This window comes from Ceratina calcarata, unplaced genomic scaffold, assembly GCF_001652005.2.
Source record: "Ceratina calcarata isolate Rehan_Ccalc_2016 unplaced genomic scaffold, ASM165200v1 scaffold145.2, whole genome shotgun sequence".
In the NCBI taxonomy this organism is placed as follows: Eukaryota; Metazoa; Arthropoda; class Insecta; order Hymenoptera; family Apidae; genus Ceratina; species Ceratina calcarata.
Genome location: NW_017135665.1, coordinates 337,714 through 356,203, shown reverse-complemented (window position 1 = coordinate 356,203; position 18,490 = coordinate 337,714). Strand labels below are relative to the sequence as shown.

General features: G+C 40.4%; 1 protein-coding gene across 1 annotated transcript in view; it reads left to right on the top strand.

The window, feature by feature from the left end:
- Positions 1–18,490, top strand: part of hwt (SH2 domain-containing adapter heavyweight) — a 77,223-nt gene that overhangs the window by 17,079 nt on the left and 41,654 nt on the right. The window contains exons 2-3 of the mRNA XM_018034899.2: positions 3,640–3,759; positions 12,013–12,148. Of these exons, the coding sequence (XP_017890388.1) occupies positions 3,640–3,759; positions 12,013–12,148 (256 nt within the window). The remainder of the gene's footprint in view (positions 1–3,639; positions 3,760–12,012; positions 12,149–18,490) is intronic.

Here is an 18,490-nt window from a genome sequence, read left to right as displayed (position 1 = left end):
GGGCTGCTTTAGGGGTTCATGAAATACGCGCTCGCTACCCTCTTTGGGCTTTACTCTCACCCTGTGTCGTTGCCCTGTCTCCCTCTCCTTTTACTTTCTCTATTTCTCTAGCATACCAACTTTCCGTCTAAAATTGCTCCATCGTTAATCCTAGTTAACTATTGTCGACCATTTCCTGACATTTTTTCTCCTGATCTTCCATTCTCTCAATCACTGCACAAGATTATTCTGCCAAAATCAAGCAACAACATGTTAGATATTTATAATGATAGCCAACTAGACGCGTTCTTTCCAAAGAGTCTGGGGTAAGTCCCGTGCTGTTCCTCACCATCCTCTTACCAGAAGGCACCTTCGCCTTCCCCACTCCGTGGCCAGATCCTTAACAACAATATCTTTGTTAGTTAGTGCTAAGCCGCGCCTAACCGCTTTACCTTTTTTAACTGCTTCCACGTTTCCTCGTGGCCAACGTATTTTATGATACTCGATGGCCGCGTGGCTTCGGGCCACCCGCCATTTGGACACTACCCTTGCAAAGCCTATTAAGGCCCACGCAAGCTGGGTCCCTATCGTAAAACCATTTAAAAAGGCGAGGAATTCCGGGTTAACTATCTTTGACAACTCTTAAAAATAAGCTGTCACTAACAAACAATATTTACGGATTATTAGAAGTAGCTAATGCAATTACTTAGAAAATCCAGCGAAACATATTGTCTTCTAAACAAAGATAAACAAACTGTTGAGCAAGCTTTCAGTTTTGTTCTATTCAACGACCAACAAAGAGTGAAAAGAGGAAATCGTCAATGCCTCTCTTCAAAAGTTCCCTTTCGCTGTTAGCATCAGAGTCCAGCACACCAGCGTTAATTCCGTTCATCGAATCGCGGGGCGGGAAAGAAAAAAAGAGGCGCGCGAGGGTGAAATCACCCTCGAAAGTTTTTTTTCCGTTTCGGACCCCCCGTGGATTTCATCGCAAGAACTTTGACGAGGAGTCGCGTGGCATTCCAACGTGGCCGAGATTAAGCAGGAATATTTAGCAAATATTTCGCATAAATCAAAGCGACGCAATATGTTCGTAAGTTCGGAAGCCTGGCTATGTAAATTCATGGTAATATCGGATGGCCACCCAGCGGAGCGAAGAGTTTCGATTCGTGAAAGGGGAGCAGAATAAACGAGGGGGGGGGGGAGCGGTTGGTTTAATGAATAGATACCAGTCAAAGATTCGACAAAGACCTGTTATACAGTGGGTGTAGAAAGTATTCGGACACTCTTTAAAACAGAATGACGTTTTTAATATCGAAATAAGATAATTAATATAATAGATATTTAATTATATTGAAATTAATAAAAGACAGGATAAAGTAAATATTCGAGACAAATTCTATAAGTACAAAAATAATTCTTTATGTCATTGTAATTCTTACAGAAAATTTTTGATCTTCTTTTGAAACTTTCTCATTCGACTGCAAATCTTATGCATTTGTAGAGAAAATTTAAAATATCTCGATGTTATAATTTTTAAAGAGAGAACAAATTACTGTCTAGATTACATTTTCTGAATTATTTTATTTTGCATAAGAATACGCAATTTACTTATTACATATTTACAAAGCGTAATAAACGAAAACCTGAAGAAGCAAGATAAGGATGGCAACGATAAAACGAAATTACAGTGAAGTGAGGGATAGACGAAGGAGGAAATAGAATACGGAGGAGGTAAATTTCTCCCTGGCGAATATTGCACGGAAGTGTAATGTATCTTGTGACACTGCGACCGTCCCGGATAGCTATAATTTGAAACGGTGAAACGGTACTCCTTAGCTGCAGGCTATTTGGCGGTTTCTCCAGATTCCATCGGCCGTCCCGTGCGATGGTCAGTCGGTTCGTATTTGGCTTCGCGTAGCGCAAAAGGGACGTATTCCTGTTCCGTACAGGGGAGAATACTTGGTCCCGAAGCCAGTTAAGTTTACCAAGTATTATGCTACTGTACATCGATTTCATGGTTTGAAAAACAATCCATATCTTTTTCATAGTAGAAATTTAATCTGATGGTACGATGTTTATTTATTTTTATATAAATAATCGTATGACAATATTTATATAAATAATCGATATTTGGTACAGTAGTAATCCATGATGTTCATCAAACGTTGTATCTGAAATTATTATTTAATGCAGTGTACTATTAATAATTAATTTCAAAATCAGAAAATTCTTCGAATATTTATCCTGTTAATAATACACGAAGCACTTAGTCTATTGTAGTTGATCATTAAATTCCTCTTACATGAAGTCCATTCACGACAACTAAAATCGCTGGAATATCGACTTTTGTCCATTTCCGTGCACGTTCAGTCGACCGGGTCTTGAGCTTCCGTTCGTCCCTTCGCGGCGCGCCTTTTTCTGTTTTGTTTCATTTCCCACTTCACATATTCATATGGCGCTCTTTGCTTACGATAAATGCGGACCATTTGCATGTAGGGTCTCCTCTCTGGAACCAGACCCCTTCCCCGGTGCGGTGTAACCCTCGCTCGAGTCCTCTTCGTCGCACTCCGACCCTCCGGGTTGGGTGGCCCCAGGGTGCTCGCTTCGGTCACCCCTTCGCGGCTCAACTCCAGCGCGATAAGCCGCCCCCGGGGATCCGCGATTGTCTCGATTTATATGCATGCACAGACGTAGGTGGTGGGCCGTGGCTGTGGCTCTCTGACTGTGTCGCATCGATGGGTGCTACTGGGGGCGGAGAAAACAAGAGCGGGTGGCCGTCGAGCGGAGACGCGACCGTCGATAGATCGATTCTCCAGGCAGACAGTAAATATCGCTGATGAGCTGGTCCGATCGTCGGACGATTGGGACTTAGGGCCGGGGGTCGCGAGGGGCTCCGGGTGCTTACCCTGCGATTTGTCGAGTGGCTCGAATCCTCGCGCTACTCAGCACTATACTTCCGCGCCACGCAGTCGACCCACCCTCCGGCACCGCTCTCCGCGCACATTTCAGTCTTTATCCGAACTCGGTTCGACCATTCTTTATTCCTCGCAATTTTTGTTTTAACGGCTACTCCTCCCTCTAGTCGGAGATTTTACGAAGCGCCCGGTACCTTGGGAGGGCCACACGCGTCATGCGCCACGCTGAACATTGCCGGGGATTAACGCTCTGCTCGGTAATTTTTTTTTCTCTCTCTCCTCTAGTTTAGCCGCGTGCCAGGAAATTGTTGCGAACGAGGGGCTTCCTGCGTGCGCGCGGCCCCGTCCGCCCGATTATCCGAATTAATTCGGAAATGTCCCCTTAATGACCCACCCGGCAATATTTTTATTCCGTACGCGTAGCTGTTTGCGAAACGTGTATGCGTCGCGTTCAGTATAATGGGCGCAACTAATTGATTTCAACCGAAATAATTTTCTCCGAATCGTTTGCGAAGCATAATTTCATGTAAAATATTCTGTTCAGTTCTCAATGCCATTTCAGATTACAAATTATTTATTACTGTATTTTGTTTGAAAACATTTTATCGTATAAAATACTTCGAATAAAGTATAGAAGCACATATTTTAAATATATTTTTATTTGATTATTAATATTGAAATGATTATAATTTATGTGTAACATGAAACTACAATATAATTTATGTCGTTATGCTTCTGCTTTCAGGTTTCCCTGTGCGACGATTATAGTCTACCAGTTGATTTCGTAAATAAAAGACGTCCTGCCAGTGCCGCGGCTGCAACCTCTACGGTCCAGTGGGCGCTACCGAGTCCTACAGTCGAGAACGTGAGTACCACTATTGTCATGTCTGAATTTTACCTTTCGTTTCTCTAATACCAATTTAAAAATTATAATAAAAAATAAAATACCACGGGATGGGTTCAATAATTAGGCGAAAGTTATGATTAGATTATGGATCTTATGATAGTAATAGAAAAGTTAGGTGTGTACATAATATAGAAATCCATCCAACGTGTACAACATAGAAAGTGCACATTCTTTTTTCTAAGTTATATCTAAACTGACTTTTATGGAAAAGAAAGTGTGATGAAGGATTTTGTGATGCTGAAAACGAGATTTTCTTTGTTCTTCAGAAATAATGATGTGCATTTATAACTATGCACGCTGAATGCATTCTTTATGTTTTCTCCGCATTCACTATTTTTGACAAGTGCATAAAATCCGCGATCTGGTTAAAAAAAATTCCTATCTCAATTTCAGTTTCTATGTCGACACTATAAATATTTGTATAAATATCCGTCCTTTAATCAAGACACTTGACACGAATCGTACCGAATTTATTGTACGCGTTCATTATTTTCAAGTTCAAAGGCTTAAATCTGACTGTTTAACGGTTCTGCGTGGCTCATTCGAGGGGCATTTCGTTGTGCATGAGTTATATCAGGATGAAAATTTTCATGCTGGATTTACAACAATGTATCGATATACAGCCAGCTTTATTCAAGTTCTCTCGGTTCAATAAACGCGCATTGTTCGCGTAATCACGTCACCGTGTCGCATTTGGATCGTTGCGACGTTTAGGTTTAATCTAGCTCGTTTTCAATCAACGAAGGTTATCAGTTTTTGTCCATACAGAGTGGAGAAGAAAGATACAATGAATAATGCAGTAGAGACTTTTTAAGTCACACCCTTTTTGATTTATATGATTACATTCATAAAATACCCAATTTTGTTGTATTTAAACTGGTTGAAGATTGTTTAAATTGACAAATTGAAATTAAAAGTACAAAGTTCTCCGTTTTTAAACTCAATGGGAACGATACTAAACATCTTCGGGATGGGACCGGAATTCTTTCCTCCGGTAAGCGACAGTATTGATATTTTCTCGTCGGCTGCGGAGGAATCGGTCGAAGGGAGAAATATAATTACGATGGTGACAAAATACCCGCTGGGCATAGGGAGGGTGAACTGGCGACGAAGAAGGGGGATACTGGAGGAGACCCGTTAGATAGAACGACAGAGAACGAACCAGCGAACGAGCTAGCGTACGAAAGGGCGAAGGGAAACGTGGGCGGGCGTGTCGAAAAAGAGTGAGAGGGAGGCTCGGTGACTTCCGGCGGTGCTTATAATTGTACCAACACTCAGTTTCTGTTGCCTGGCTTCGCCCGGAGCGGAACGCGCGCCTAAACGTTTGAAATACGGCTCACCTTGACTATGCTTCCTGATGTCCTCGAAACTGCGACCGGTACGTTGTATCCAGCGCGTATTTAACCGACGACGACGCCATTACTGTATCTCGGAATCTGGATTTACTTTATCCCCGGGAACAGACTTTTCGCACGCAATTGGATCTACCGCACGTAAATGGAACTCTTAACACAAGATATCACCTGTCGTTGTGACATTTAAGTGCGCATTATTTTCTTTTAAATGGATAGTAACGATACGATGGTATTACGGTAAATTGCCGAAAATCCGATCTTGATGGTACAGCAGACGAAATTTATGTAATTCTGTGCAAGGGAAATTTATGAAATCAAAACACGTTGATAATCGAACAAGAATTCAACAAAATTCACCTGTTCTTCTCGAAATTCGACATACTAAAAACGGAGAGTGGCAAAGCAGTGGAAACTTTAATTAAAAAATCTGCTTCCTTCAACTTGTAAAGTAATTCAAAGGAGAAGAGAAAGAAAGTGAAAGATAGAAATCAACAACATTGCCAGAAAGTTTATCCCCGCGCGATCATCAGCAAATTGCTAACTCGGTTGGCACTCGGCGAAACATAAAGGTTATGGTTGCCGCGAGAGAAGAGTCGTAAAGAAGAAGAAAACGAAAAGGAAAGAAAGATCGAGGACACCTGGAACAAAAGTTTGCCTCGTTGTCACCGCGGTGCCGCGGCGTTCCCCAACGAAAGTGCTCGGCAAAGAGGGGTGAACCGAAGGGGGGGGGGCAAGCGCGAGAAGGAGAGGAAACGGGTGCCACTTGATTCAAGAGGGTGAATCGTTACGACTCCCGGGCTTGTAAGCCCTACTTAATACTTTAGCGCTTTATTTTATGCGTGAGGTCGGGCTTGGCTGTAGGTCGCATTTATCACTCTAACAAAGAACCTCGCGCTGCGCCGCGCGGGAAAGTTCGAGCGTGCGAGGGATTGCTTCTCTTCTCGCGATGGAAATTTCGCGGTCGCGGTGGGCGAAAGTGAAACGGGGATTTATGGTTTCCTAAACATCGTAGCTTCGAGGTTTCAGACGATATTTAAACCCCGGTTCTCGGTTTGATGGTATTGTAATCATCCTGGAAGTTTGCAGTTCTGACTTTAGAAAGATTTTACACTTCATTCATTTATTATTAAGTATATAAAGAAGCGCATCCATTTGTATAGTATCGTCGTTGTTAAGTAATTTCCTATCTGCCAAAATAAGAAAAAGCAGATATGACTTGAAAACTAGAATGTCATCAATGATGAAATGTATGAATAGTTTTAGAGTTTAAAGCATTATAAGACATAATAACCATTCATTGGTCATACATTAAGCTATCACTTGTTTTTTTATTCACACTCTTACAACAGAACATCTGGTTCGATTACATGTTTTACACAATGTGTAATAGAGTAGATATTACAATATGTATTAACACTTATGAACGAGAATGTATAGGATACGAATGTGACACGATACGTGATGATGATGATACTACAGGATACTATGGCGACAGGATACAATACGAGTGGATACGTAACTTTTAGGAAGAACCAATAACGAAGTAGTATATCAATGCCTATACGTCCCAAGTAGCATTAGACATTATAGGATGAGTTTCGGTGGCAATAAATTCTTTCCCAAAGTAATAAATACTAGTTCTGAGAAGTTATGGTGACGATGAGCGTTGTTTTTGGGTCTCGTTATCGCTGCTGTTATTTATATTGATCAGCTTTGCCAGTTCGGGATTAGGTCTTCAAAGTGTTTTAATTGACGTACGTAACACATAAGTTATTTATCGAGAGTAGTTCTCGCAGAAAATAATCTGCATATCAAGGTTTCGAAGTTTCTGAAGTTTATTAAATTTACAAGAACTTCTTGAAGATCGTCGTGTAGTTGGATGCGTCTCGAAGAGTGTGTCAGACTCGTCCGAAGGTTTCGAACTTTGCAGGCTAAGCTTCTTCAGCAGCAAAATTCGTCAGTACTTAACCAGAACACGATATTATGCGCGAACACGGAGCCCATCAAGGTTATAAACGATACTCTATTTCTGATTCAGCTGAATAAAAGATATTACGGTCGTGGTTTCATTTCAATTTACTCGGTCGATGCATATTCTTTTGTATAATTAGAATTAGGATAAAATTAACTAATTTAATTACAATTTCACATGCTTGTTTGTAAACAAGAAAGTGTACATAAAGATCCATTAGTACGAAATAAGGTAAACGATCTGAAAACCACGCTTACGGTAGTATAAAGGGATTGCTAGGTAATAATTGCGGTCAATTATAATACGGTACTTGGCATTAAAGTCCGATAAACCGGAATGGGATTACTAGCAGAGTGTTAATAATTGTTCCTGCTGACTGTGGCCTAATGCTGCTCGAGATAACATCGTTTAAAATGCGCAAGGGGACAGGGTGCATGTATATGTAGTATCTGCCAGTTACGTATACATCTTTCCGCATTTGTTTCTGTAAATTTATTTCATCACTCCATTCATTAACAAAAATATCTGGAAATTCACTATAATTTAACCATTATAACGTTTAAAGAAAAAATACTTCTCTCGATTCAATTTTGATTGAACTGTTGCTTTCAATAATTCATCGAGAAAAATGTTAATATTTGTTAGAAGTCTGATGATCGAGTGACTTTTCGCCTTGTTGTCTTGTTGATATTGTACTAATTATTCAATTATGGCATTTATTTTACAACGTACGTCATGTCAATTTGCATATTTCAATTTTCAAACATAAGCCTTTCAATTCCTTTTTTGCATAAAATGCCTCAGGCATAACTACCTATCCTAGCGTACTTCTGATTCAACCACAAGATACCATAGATCACTACAAATCTGACACTACATGACATTCGGCTCATCGATCACCTAACTCAAACATATTTCAAACTGTCGTATACCGTCACTCAAAATCAATGTTCTCTTCTATCCCGAGATATCAGTAAACCCAGCGACCCTGCTCTAACTTATAGCACATGTAAGTGTGACATACCTAAAAAGTTATGACCCTCCAACATTTAAACGCTTCCACCATCGTTATTATGCTTTATTGTAATATTGTACTCCCACAAAATATTATATTAATAGAGTAAATATAATAAATGCCATCCTTCCAATACATACATATATTTACGAACTGATCAGCGTATTCGGTATCAACGTAATAAAGGCTTCCTTTTTTTTATAACAATGTTTTAAAAATAACGAAAGTATCTGAAGATACATATACAGCTATTGTAGCGAGCGAGCGATATGTTTACGCTCGCTTAAGATCGGATCAGCCGCGCGGGTGATTGAATTTACAACAGTCGATCGGCTCCCGGTTCTTTCGCTCGCGGAAGTCGCCCCCGTAATTTCCGTATAAACATCCACGAATGTATCTGTTCCAAAGTAGGACCAACGAACGAATCCGAGAGGTAGGCGGAGGAGGAGGTGAAGGCAATCGACTGCGTGTTCGAAACAGCCCCGGGGCCACGACGCTCAACTTTGGCAGGAGAATTCCAATTTTGGCCTCTTTCAATTTAAGGCTACTTGTCTTGCTCATCTTCCTCTTCTCGCATTGCGGCAGACCTTCGTCATTTCAATTCGTTTTCTCCGTCTTCTCTTTTCCTTCGGGTCTTCGAACGATTCGTGATACAACCTCCTTCCAAGGGAGAGGCAACTGGGAAGGTTTCCGTCGCCATTGATCAGATGCCTTCTTCGAGGAAGCGGGGACTCCCTCTTTTCGTTTTTCTCTGCTCCCCGCGTTCGGTCTCCGCATTCAGAACCCGAGGCTATCGTTATTGCTTCTATTATCGTTATTATCATTAAGATCGAAAGTTAGCGGAACGCGAATTTCCCTCTGGCGTGGCGAGCGTAAAGCTTTTCACTTCGGATGGAGGGATGATCGAAACATTGTACACGCGCTTCGCCTGTTTAATAATCTGGCCGTATGCGAAAACCACGGAATGGGGATGGTTGGGGTCAAGGTGAATGAAAGTGGATTCGTGACGAGCAGATTCTTAATGAAAGAAATGAGGAACACAATCTGATAAGTAGACTGCGGATTTTTATGATAATTTTTATATCAATCTTTATTTTTTTAACCTAAAGAGCAGAGCATGTCTAAATCAGATAAAGTAAATCTATGAAGAGACAAGCACAATATATCCTCCACGAGGAATGTTTTCGTAAACAACTAAAGAAGCTGTGATTCGGGAAGGAAGGAAGGACAGAAATTCCGCATCCGGGGAATGAGATTCGTGCGAGTGGAAAACAAACAACGGCAAGTTGGACGATACAAATTATCGACTCTGTAACAATACTAATTTGGCAGCGAGCTGGCTGGCTGGCTGGCGCGCACTAACAACGTCCAGCCTCGTCCCCTTGGGGGATGCCATTGGGAAGGGTTATTGCCAGAGTTTCTTCGACTAAGCACGCGACACGTTAGTCCGACGCAATTCCCTGCTCTAAACGCAGCCAATTGCGGTAATGCCTTGGCCAACCGGCTGCAGGATAAACATTTTTAGTTTCCCCTGGTCCCCGTCTACCAGCCTTTCTTAAACGATCATTATTTCGGGAGAAAACAACCGCGGGCACGGGTCTCGTTTCGCGAAACAACGGGAGACGTTGCGTAACCGATGGAGACTGAAATTGCGTCTAATCTTCTCGCTTAATAAAGGGTACTTAACATTCCTACGAATTAATACTACGTCACGAACGTTGCCGGAATACCAAAGAGATTCATAGTACTCGTTCCATAAAGTCCACCCGCCTTGTTATAATTACACCGTCTAGGTTCTACGTAATTGTTACCCTTTGTAGAATTACCTGCACTTACCCGAATTTGCTTGATTAACTGTTTCCTGGACTTTTAATCAATCGAAATTGCTCGATACTGCTTCTTGTCATGCGAACTTTTAACCTGAAGCGAAATCTCTTATCATAATTATTTGCTGAAATTAATTCCTTTAATAACAAGTATATCAGCAAAAATAAACTTTTACAGAAAATTTTTAGTTTCTTGTCCCTCTAAAATTTAATACGCAATGTGGGAATGATTTCATGTTCATACTGAATAACTTTGCTCGTTTGTTCTAAATCGCGACATTTTGTGGGCTGAAAGTTCCCCGGACAATTCTGGGACGCGATCTGTTACTCGTAGAAATAACATGCGTGTTGTGATGATTTATGAATGAAAGCAAAATACATATAGAATTCATTCTCCAAGAGTATATCTTAGATGCTTTATTTTGCATAAGAATCCACAGTCCACTGGTAAAGTTTATTTCAATACATTTTTTTCTCATCATAAGTTCTCGTTCAAAGTATTTCATAATTTTTATATCAATCTTTATTTTTTTAACCTAAAGAGCAGAGCATGTCTAAATCAGATAAAGTAAATCTATGAAGAGACAAGCACAATATATCCTCCACGAGGAATGTTTTCGTAAACAACTAAAGAAGCTGTGATTCGGGAAGGAAGGAAGGACAGAAATTCCGCATCCGGGGAATGAGATTCGTGCGAGTGGAAAACAAACAACGGCAAGTTGGACGATACAAATTATCGACTCTGTAACAATACTAATTTGGCAGCGAGCTGGCTGGCTGGCTGGCGCGCACTAACAACGTCCAGCCTCGTCCCCTTGGGGGATGCCATTGGGAAGGGTTATTGCCAGAGTTTCTTCGACTAAGCACGCGACACGTTAGTCCGACGCAATTCCCTGCTCTAAACGCAGCCAATTGCGGTAATGCCTTGGCCAACCGGCTGCAGGATAAACATTTTTAGTTTCCCCTGGTCCCCGTCTACCAGCCTTTCTTAAACGATCATTATTTCGGGAGAAAACAACCGCGGGCACGGGTCTCGTTTCGCGAAACAACGGGAGACGTTGCGTAACCGATGGAGACTGAAATTGCGTCTAATCTTCTCGCTTAATAAAGGGTACTTAACATTCCTACGAATTAATACTACGTCACGAACGTTGCCGGAATACCAAAGAGATTCATAGTACTCGTTCCATAAAGTCCACCCGCCTTGTTATAATTACACCGTCTAGGTTCTACGTAATTGTTACCCTTTGTAGAATTACCTGCACTTACCCGAATTTGCTTGATTAACTGTTTCCTGGACTTTTAATCAATCGAAATTGCTCGATACTGCTTCTTGTCATGCGAACTTTTAACCTGAAGCGAAATCTCTTATCATAATTATTTGCTGAAATTAATTCCTTTAATAACAAGTATATCAGCAAAAATAAACTTTTACAGAAAATTTTTAGTTTCTTGTCCCTCTAAAATTTAATACGCAATGTGGGAATGATTTCATGTTCATACTGAATAACTTTGCTCGTTTGTTCTAAATCGCGACATTTTGTGGGCTGAAAGTTCCCCGGACAATTCTGGGACGCGACAATTAGTGCGAGCTAGCTAGTTAGTAGTTGGAAAATTTGTACTCCAGCCGCTTTCAGCAGTTTTATCGCGTTTATTCACGGCGCCAAGGCTTTTCCTATACTTTAGACGTTGATAATCCCGTTTTGTGTTTATCCTTTGCTTTGATCACCCGCGTAAGTTGAAACGTATGCGGGAACACATAAGCGTTTTAATTACTGTTCTATTGTTCTTCTTATGGTGCATAACAAACGTTGGAAGCATTGGTTTTTTATGCTCGCTTATTATTCCAGAATCACAAAGTTATTGTGTATAGTTTGTACAAAGCAAAACTTCCGTATACTTTGCGAGGATTACTGTGTTTTTGATAGGTAACGTTTCTTTCCGAAAATATGTGCGTCTTTTGTGAATATAAATGACTTTAAGCTACAGTACAGATATTTCCAGATTGTAACAGAGAGGTACAATTCTCGACTCGATTTTCAGGCGGAAGTTGAGGTTGTGGAACAGTACAGTGACCCCAGGGACAGCAAGAACAAAGCGTACGTCGAGCCCGGAGCTGAGACATCTCTGCCGACAATCTACAGCAAAGTAAATCGCAACTATTGCCGACCGTATACGGGTAAGTGGTGGACCACTTTCTTACTGCACCCGAGCATTGAATCTAACAAGAGTTTCCATCTCATAACAAAATTCCACTAAGAGTATCACTTCTTTATTTAAATGCGGAAAACGAGGAATTTTTTACACGGATTGGGAAGATTTTGAGATCGTCGAAGTATAATTATCAAGTTTTCAATTATGCACATTATATACACATGTTACTAGTCTGCAGAATTTTATATATTTTTAGAAAAAGTCTATGTAGAAAAAATATAATTAATGTGCAAAATATGTGTAGATCATCAAACGTATAATATATATGGTTCTTGATGGGTAGGAGAAATTTCAGTCTGAATTTAATCTTTTAAATTTGTATCGTAACAATTTTATTTTGGATGGAAGTCCGTAGTCATATATCACCGTTCAGTCTTTTAAAATGGACCGCATTTGCAAATCGATATCTGCCTCGATACCAGATTTGCTGCAGTTTCTAATACTGTGCAATATCGAGGAAGCTCGGTCAGTGGCAAAATACGATAGAAGCATGCGAATTATAAAATATGCGAAAAAGGATGGACATAATTTTTTGCCACTATTATTAGATGATTTATTCCAGGGATTAAATATCATTGAGGTAGATAATCCGTAAACACGACACATAAATCAGGGTTATTTAGGATGGCATTTGGATGATGATCAGCGCTCGGTTCCAGTTGTTCGCTTATCGATTGGCTCTGCATAGTTCTGATATCATTTTGCCGTCGAGCACGATTAAACGTTTCTTTTTCGTTCTTTTTCGCACTCATTCGAACGTATTCATTGTATAACAAAATGTCAATGAAAATTTATTTTCCCATAAGACTCTGTAAAATTCGCAAATTTTTAAAACGTTATATCTCGGTTATAAAGCAATGAAGAGCCTTGAAATTTCTACGCAAACCTTTTTATATGCAAACGAAAGCCCATGTAAAATTTTAGCTATATTTTATCGTTAATTCAATTATCAAGTAAACTCTCTTAATTGGCTGCAATATTTTGCATTCATGCTCTGAGAAACAAAGTCAGAAGCACTATGAACGCACCTGTAGCGATGGTTGGGAAGTCGGATTATAGAGTTAACAGAAATTCCCGCGGTCGTGCGGCAAATTAATGTGGCGAGTCCCCGTCGATACGACTAATACTACGGTGTACGAATTATCGAGGCCGCAACTCAGTTAACATGTAGTAAGAGAACCGGAAAAGCCCCTCGATAAGCGAATAGTGCGTACAGGTCGGGATAACTCCGGGCGGGTTTTTCAACGTACATTGTAGTGGAAAAGATTCGAAATCCCCTTAAAACGCTAAGTTAGATATAATATTTTTAAAGGTATTTGAAGACTGATTTAACAAAGGCATGTATAATATAAATGCTTTGTACTACAAAAAATACATATGCATTATATGATTTTATTAAAAGATTAAGCACTGATAATTATAAAATTAAAATACACCGTTGCGTGATTATGTTAAAACATTCTTCACTGACACAGTTCTCTTCAATTCAGCTTCAATCCTCTTATGGCAATTTCACTCGATTTGCAGTCATCTCGTTGCGGTACCGCCTCGTAAACTTTGGCCACTCGTTAACCCGTTTCAGGGTAACAAGGGTCCCGATCGAAGTCTCGCGTCGGAACGTCCGCAGTTCCGGTTTGTAATTAACCCCCGTAGTTATCTCGCGTAACCGAAACCGGCGCGGTGGACACCAGGGATCCGCAAATCGGGTATTTTCTCAGTGTCTCGTGCCGGTCATGCGGGTCGTCGCTGATCCCAGGCAAACACGCGTCCCGCCTAGAATTTGCATCCTTACCATATTCATGGGCTTTTAATTCGCGCGAACGTGGCGGCGATCAAGTTTGACGAAAAAGACCTGAGTAAACTTGCCGGGTAAACGTTTGCCGTCCTGCTGGAGGCACGCCGGCCGACGGTAGAGCTCTTTGATACGACTTCTTGCCCGGATGCGATCGGCATTCTAATCATGGGAAACGATGTTTGCTGCCGAGGTCAGATCGTTTCTGTCTGCAACGCTATAAATAATTAATGATGACGGAAACTAATCGGTTAGGGTATAGCGTTTCGTCGTTTCTCGACAAATAAAGCATTCGCACAGATGTGGTAAATAAACAAGTACTTTAGAAACGAGATTCGCCTACACTCGATTACAAGTTTGACGCCGATGAATTTTTTCGATTTCGGTCCAATATACTACAGTCAATCTTCACACACGTGCCTCGCATGTCACTGGGGGAATACATTAAATTAATGAAACGATAAAGAATAATACAAATAAGTAAGCAACAGGAACAAGTGGATTTATGTTCTCAATTGACAGTAAGAAGCAATATTCTCCTGCATTCGTTGTCCAAGCTGATACTTTATATAATACATCACAAAAGTTTCTAAATAAGTACACTGAAATAAATGGTTTAACAGACAAGCGCAATAAACACTACGTTCGTTGATGCATAATTAAAACTCCGCTGAGAAAAGGAAGCTTAAAAGTTTGATCAGATATCCGCAGCCACGCGTTCTGCTTACCGTAACTCCGTAAGAAGAACGGAGATTGGAGTGGTAGTAAAATCCTGGCATGCGGTTGGCAAGCTTTAACGAGAAATCCGTGCGATCCCCTGCGACCTCCCAATTCCGTTCTGCTTCATTAGGTTTAATCGGCCGGTTTTTAATCAGTTTAGTCGCACGGCCCACTCAGGAGAGACGAAAGCAAGAAAAAACTCGCCGTGTCAAGGGGCCTTGTCGAAACGGTTAATAAGTCTCGCGCTGAGGGTGGGAAGGGCGGGGCACGCGTTGCCCTTGCGAGGAGGAGAACCCCTTGAAACTTTACAGACTGGTAGGCACTGCGGGACCAGGCCGGATGAGTAAAAGGAGAATTTAATTAAATATCACACGACATATTATGGAACGAGGCAACGGTGGCCAGCAATGTCACTCGCACGCCCAAAAAGTTCCAACGAAACGGACGTGTCCTGAGATTTCACCGGAAGTAGGCGGAGAAACCAATGGCCAGACGTTTCCTATATCTCTTTCTCCATTGTACTATTTGGTCAGATTCGTTTCGTCCAACTCTACCCTCTGCCACTGTCAGTCACTTTCCAAGGAAGGGGTAATCGGCTATTCTGTGCTACGCACAAATCAGTAAATTTTCTATATAGTTCCACGATAATTCTATAAGGGAGCTGATTGTGCAAAGATAAATATGAATCTGTAGTTGACGTCAGCTTGTTCATTGAATGAGGATAGAATGTGAAGGATAATGATAATACTGTTCTTAATAATGTTCTTAGTACTGTTTTATCATTAGAAATATTTATCGATATTTTATTAAAACGTGGGAATGAATTATATATGATAGTGAATGGAATAAAAAATACGAATTGCTAGGATATATCTATACCTGTTCAGTTGGTTACGTTATGAACATAGAAAGATCAATTGAAATTAACAAATCAAGAACAATTGAAATTAACTATGAAAAATTGGTGTGAAATAAAAAATACAAATTGTTGGAATATATTTATACAATACCTGATCAATTTATTACATAATGAACACTGAAAGATTATGGCGGTGATGTTGATTACGAACCTAAGACTTGTACTTTAAATTAATTTTCTGAAGCTTCGATATTTCAAAGGCCCTTAATTTTACCTCAACAGAGCAGAATTGAATTAAAACTTGAAAGACTACTTCTTAAAGCTTTCTCGCTTCCTTGCAAAAAACGATGCTCCTCTCTTCGTTAAAGAATACAAAGAGAACTTTATACTTTGTATAAAAACAAGTCAGCAGTATTTAGCATAATCAGTACGCTATGCATTTTTATGTAAAATAAATCGTCGAAGATAGTTTCAAAAATGGAATTCAGATTAAACAATTTTCTATATATCATTTTATTTTTGGTGTTCCATATGTTGTATTACGTTTGTAAATCCAATTTGCCTGTAAATGTATAAAATTCGCAGCCCGATCATCAATCTCTGAACCGAGTAAAAAATTTGCAAATCTCGTTTCACGAAATCAAGGCAATTTGGTACAACAAATTTCATTTTTCTCCCAGTTGGACCAAAAACCGCGTAAGTAAAGTGGACAGCTGGAAATTGTAGCGGTGTTAATCAGCACTTTCGTTCTTTCGCCGGGAATGAAAGCATTCGGGCGGTCCCATCATTACTCGACCGATGAAAGAACTTTCTCCTGTACTGATTGTCTCTTGGAGCGACCCTCGCTGCGAAAGCTCTACCCTCGTTTCAATTACCGGTACCAGGTGACTTGTAGCTCGTTCCGCGTCCCCGAGCAGTTAACGCTGCTACGGGTTCATCGTATGCAAATGACAAGCCATCCGTCCGTCCGTCCGTCCGTCCGGTCCGTTTGTCCGTTCATCCGTTTTCCACCGTGACTGGGGGGTTGCTTGATTCACATCAAACGCTAACTAAATGCTGTCTATTGTCCCAGCTGTCTATACACACAGGAATATTAAATAACGAGAAAAGTAATTGTAGCTTAGAGGGGAAAACGATTTCGGTTTGGACGTCCCTGGTCAGTAGAGAACGTTTTCATTCTGAGCACAGTAAATATAATAGTTTGAGTATACGCTGAAAAATATTATTCCTTTTTCTGTATGATTGGTAATCATTTATATTGGGAAGGAGAGTAAATATAATCATTGTTTTTAATGAAAAAGAACTGTATACTTTTATTAATACAATTTCAATGATAGTTAATAATTAATTGATGACATTGATTACAAAATTCATTATTACTTCTCCATTTATAAACAGTAAGGCCAATTTCAATTTTAATAAGTATCTTGCTACCTATACGCCACAGATTACAATATATCAACCGGAGTTTGAGCTTAATAGAATGAATCGCACTCGGCAAGAGACATTAAGTGTTCGCTCACGAGTTATGTTTATGACATCGCGATTCGTCGCGCGACAGTATATCTAAATCCTGAGGAGAAGGGACCAAACGAAGGAAGGAAGGAAGGAAGGAAGGAAGGGTGGAAAGTTTGCCGGATTGCCGCGAAGATGAATAGTTAACGGCAGTAGGAGAACCCTTTACCTCGGTTTCTCCTTTTCTTCGCTTAACTCCCAAATTTCCGTCTTTCCTCTTTGCCCGCCAGTACTCATTTCCCTTGCTGCTCTATATTCGAGGACCTCCGTCCCTCGGAGGTTTCTCGGTTTCTCGCGCGGTAAACTAGATCATTTACAAACTGTCAACGGCATGGTTCCGCCTCGTCGTCTGCCGGCGAGAGAGACGGAGAAAGAGAGATGTTAATCCGACAGTCTCACGAGCTTAATTCTCGTGTCCTCTACAATTCTCATGATAGAAAGTTTCCTCGCTCACCAGGATCGCCGCTTTGGATTTTGGAGATCTGTGTAATCGACGAGGGTTTTTTTCTGCGAGGGATGACAATATCTTGAAACGGTGTTCGTTCGAGATCAATTATCTGTTCAAGATCGACTTCGTAAAAGATTTTTCTTCAAAATACATGATATATTCAAAGTACATGATGATCCTAACTTTGTCTAGTTCAACTTGTATTAAAATCGTATATATTTTGTAAATGCTATCGAGCTACGTTAAGGACTAACATTATATCAATTATGAGATGATCAAATTGTATAATAATTATAACATTCAATTGAAGCTAGCAAGCAGGTCTTGTGGAAAGCATCGTTATCATGCATTACGGATCAAGGTTCATTAAAATCGAATGCTTGAAAATTGAATAAAGGCACAGGTTCATTCGACCAACCGCCGTTCCGAGGTCTCCTTTGAAACTTCATTCTACACCGTTCTGTTCATTGCACCGGTAACAAAATAAAACACAGCAATTTTGCGCGAAAGCGATTCCATTATCGAATCCCATTCTAATATCGGCACGCGCTATACTACGGTGGTCGCTGTTGGCATTCATGGTGGTCATTGCCGAGCGAATCAACATCGTAACCCTATCATTTCGTTTCGCGTACCGTGAAATCGGACTGGCTCTCTCTGAATTCACCCGTTGCCGGTTTAATATTCTCCATGGTGACCGCCGCTTTGTGAATCGCATTCCATAAAAAATAGAGGTGTTCGTTCATTGGTTCACAGAGTATTAAAGAAAAAGTTATTTATAGGAGTACAGTATAAGAAGAAATGGAAATAAATGTTCATAGATACATTCAATATTTAATATTGGCTATACAGTCAATCCCAAAAATTTATGTACCTTAGAAAAACGCATTTCCTATAATTAAAAAGAAATCAGACGTCGGAAGAACAATGCTAATAATAAATAGCTACGTGCTAAAAAATATAGAAGGAAATA